Here is a 4050-nt window from a genome sequence, read left to right as displayed (position 1 = left end):
GCCTAGATACGATAGATACAACTTCATTGATCCCACAGTGGGGAAATTTGCACATAACAGCAGCTCAAAACAGGACAGGGTGAGATAGAATAAAGAAAGATAAGTAAAAGAAAAACAAAAAACACTATATTTGTGATATATAACAATGTACATATACCTAGTACAGTAAAAACATGAATGCACGTATATGAAGGTCTTAAAGTCTTACAACTTCAGTGCTTCATTAGAAAACACAATACTGTGTACTGGGTGCTTTGGTGTGGATAAAAATTAATTCAAAATATTTTTCTGCTTTACGTACAGAGTATCTACAACTAGAGAAAGATAATCAAATGATCAATTTTAATTTGCCACTATTTGCCATCATAAATATAAATACCAATCAGCCTGGTGTATATTTACTACTTTTGTGTTTTATTTTGATTTGTTGTGAATAACATATTCGAGAAAACTATTTTCAGTTTTGTCTGTGCTCATTTCCTTTTGTTAAACATTATTTTGTCACTTAGTATTTAGTTAGAGTTAACAGGGTGTGTATTTGTAATTTCTTTATATTTTACATGTCCTGGTGCACGGTAAAATTTAACTAATTCTAAACCATATATAAATATAAAACAGTTAAAGCTCAGTCGGGTCCAAAATATCCTATTTGTCAGGAGGGATACCTGGCTGGCGCCCAACTTAAAATTAATCAAATTAATAACAATAAAACAGCAAATTAACCGGTACTGTTACAAGGTGAGTCGTCCTTTTAAGTTTTATTAACACATAACGATAGACCAGATAATGATTTTTTTTCTCAACCATTCACGATCGGACCTAAATGCATGATTACTGTCTACAACCAGGCAGAGAAGAAAAGACGTACAATAGGAGGGAAACAGTGATACAGAGGTACAGTAAAAGAAAAAAAAGTCAATAAGCAAAGTTTGTAGGCCTACATTTTATTATCAGCTGAGCCGTGAGGAAAAAAAAATACTGTAAAACCGGTGTAATTGTTGAAAATACCTTGATATAAAATTTGGGTCATACCGCCCAGCTCTAATATATACTGTATATAAATATATATATAATTTTGACAGGATTTGGAACAAATTTTTACGAAGAGCAAATCTTTCCCACTAAATTAGTCATGTGATTAGGACATAAGGGTGTCCAGGGATTAATCGTCAAATTAATCATTATCAACTAAATAACACAATTAATCATGATTAATTTTTTTTGCCAATATTGCCCAACTCTACTGTGTACTTTTACTAAGGACATGTTCACAGAATACTCCCATTAAAGTGAAAAACTTTAACCTGCATTCTTGATGCTTGGGTAACCTCTAGGTCAATGATTCCCAACCAGGGGTATGTATACCCCTTCATATTACAGGGGGTACGTGAAAAAATTTCCCAGGTGTGTAAAAAAATAAATGACTGAGATATGTAGTTCCCTGATTTCCGCGATGTGGAAATTGCGGACGGAATCACGGAATTAACACAAAATAGTACTCGGTATAAAACGTGGAATCTCATGGAATTTGCTGATTTTGGAGAGTTTCTGGTGTGTTTTGGACGCTGCTGTTTTCTGCACCTGTCATTACCTGGTTTATTTATTTATTTATTTACTTATTCACTTTCAAGGCAAATAAAATGCTTGAAAATTAAACATTCTAGGGGGCTAACTAAATAACTTCCATTTAATAATCAGTTGTATTTAGGGGTGTAAGAAAATATCGATACACAGAAATTTCGAGATATTTCATTTCCCGATACTGTATCGATATTCTAAAGCCCTGTATCGATTTTTTTATTAAGATTTAATATGTCAACTTTCCTGCCAGCCGTTCYTTTTTATGTTGTAGTTCAGCCTCTGACCACTAGTTGGCAGCAGTGAGCCAGCCATTTGGCTGCTATTGTTAAGTGTTGGGTGACCATATTGTAAATTAATATTAAAAACTAAAAGCTGCAAAAAATATATTTTCAAACTATTTATTGTCAAATTTAGTCTAATAATTGAAAACACGGATAACTAAGAAATATGAAACAAATAAAATAAAATACATACAAAGCAGAACACAGCTAAATGTATCAAAAGCATGTCTATGTAATATTAGAATTTTCTGAGACAATGAATTTTGGTTTTTCATTTTTTTCACCTGTAAGAGGTTTTTATTTAATAGAATTTTTGGACAAAAAAATTGCAATATATCGGGATATATCGTATCGTGACCCCTCTGTCATGATATGTATCGTATCGCCAAATTCTTGCCAATACACAGCCCTAGTTGTAGTACATTAGTTTTGGAGAATCATCATTACGTTTGACTGATGGGGTACCAGTGGTATGACAAAATGGCTCAGGGTGTACACAAGTCTGGGAACCACTGCTCTATGTGTGTCCTTGAGCCTTAAATAACTGTGCATCTATTAAGATGATGAGGAGGAGGAGAACAATACTGGCTTCTGAAAGAGCCTAAAATGTTTGATACACGTGGCTACCATTTGAAGTAAAGAGAATCTGAGAGAGACTAAGGGCTACMACCATTCAGGCAACATGTCACATAAATATGTTAATAGAGTATTTCAAGAGAATTTATGACCAACCATGTGGTTGGGCAATATTGGCAAAAAAAATTAATCACGATTAATTGTGGTACTAAGCCGATAARGATTAATTTGACGATTAATGCCCTGGAGTCCCTGGACACCCGTACTAGTCACATGACCAATTTAGTGGGAAAGATTTGCTCCTCGTAAAAAATCTTTTCCAAATTGTGTAAAAATTACAGACTTCAGGCTATACATCAAATTCTAAATTATGTTGATAGATAAATAAATTAGAGAACTTTTTTTAAAATTTTCATCATATCTGAAGCAGAGAAGAGCACCAAGCGAGTCCGCCTGGTGGCATTAATCGTATTAATTGTCAAGTGCCAAAAAATTAATCGATTAATGTTTTTATGACGATTAATTGCACACGATACGATTATGCCCAACCCTATACGGAATCTGAATTAAAAGAGATGTGGCGATGCTAACTATGCAGACAGATTTTAAAGTTATAGTTTAGATTTTAAAAAATGGTCCAAAACTCAATAATAAATGTCACCTGTAGAATAAAATAATGAATATTTAGAAATATAACCCCAGAATTAATTCCAATATGCATATGAAGTACTAAACACACTGCACGTGTAGTAGTGAATATTTTCTTGTATGATGATGRTATGGATCCATTTTTAAAACTTTGCCATTAATTATTGTAACCAACTGTTCCTGTCTGTCAGTAAAACACCTTATTAATGCACTGGATGAATTTTACTGTCAACTTTCAGAAAGGAGCTAATCATAGGACTCATGAACTCATTCAAAGCTGATTCAATATGGCCGCCAGTCAGACCTTTGCCGATTAATGGTTTTAATTTCATAGATGTTGAGCTAAAATTCGGTGGTAGTAATAGTAGTAGCTGAGTCACCCTCAACACATAGGATGACTATCTGAAAAAAAAAAAAACACCTGTATTTGTTCTGCATGGCTTGCTACTTATTACTTATTTTTGTATAAGCCACAAAAACACGTGCAGGATGAGACACGTTTCTTACCTTTTTTGTTGTAACGAGGGTCGAATTTAGCGTCTTTGCCAGACGTCCCTCCACCGGCACCGAATAATCTCGGCAGGACGACAAAGGTGAAGAGCACGGCTGTGAAAGCCAAGGCGACTTGTTGTGATGTTGACAAAACCATCTTCCCCGTCAGCACCCACAGGAAGCACCGAAATGAGATTTAAACTAATCAGACGAACAACTAACGCTAGATGCTAAAAGACACCGGAATTACAAAAAACATTTGGGTTTTTTTTTTTTTTAGCAGTGAACAAAACTAAAGAAAATGGTATTTGAGAGTCGACTACGCAGCGGCGTCGTTTTTGTGCTCATTCAGTGCTTGGCTTGCTCTACAGACTATTTCCGGTATAGAAACTTTCAGTATAAAAGTCCTTCCTTACTTCCTTACTTCAATGAATGAATGAATGAATGAATGAATGAATGAATGAATGAATGA

The 4050-nt window shown here is 34.4% G+C and overlaps 1 protein-coding gene across 1 annotated transcript in view; it reads right to left on the bottom strand.

Moving 5' to 3' along the window:
• Positions 1 to 3993, bottom strand: part of ccdc107 (coiled-coil domain containing 107) — a 19955-nt gene extending 15962 nt beyond the window's left edge. Inside the window, exon 1 of the mRNA XM_014018070.1 lies at positions 3594 to 3993. Within this exon, the coding sequence (XP_013873524.1) occupies positions 3594 to 3735 (142 nt within the window). The 5' untranslated portion in view covers positions 3736 to 3993. The remainder of the gene's footprint in view (positions 1 to 3593) is intronic.
• Between the last annotated feature and the right edge of the window lie 57 nt (positions 3994 to 4050).

Source organism: Austrofundulus limnaeus, unplaced genomic scaffold, assembly GCF_001266775.1.
Source record: "Austrofundulus limnaeus strain Quisiro unplaced genomic scaffold, Austrofundulus_limnaeus-1.0 Scaffold182, whole genome shotgun sequence".
In the NCBI taxonomy this organism is placed as follows: domain Eukaryota; kingdom Metazoa; phylum Chordata; class Actinopteri; order Cyprinodontiformes; family Rivulidae; genus Austrofundulus; species Austrofundulus limnaeus.
The sequence above is the reverse complement of the archived record's forward strand: the minus strand, read 5'-3'. Positions and strand labels throughout refer to the sequence as shown.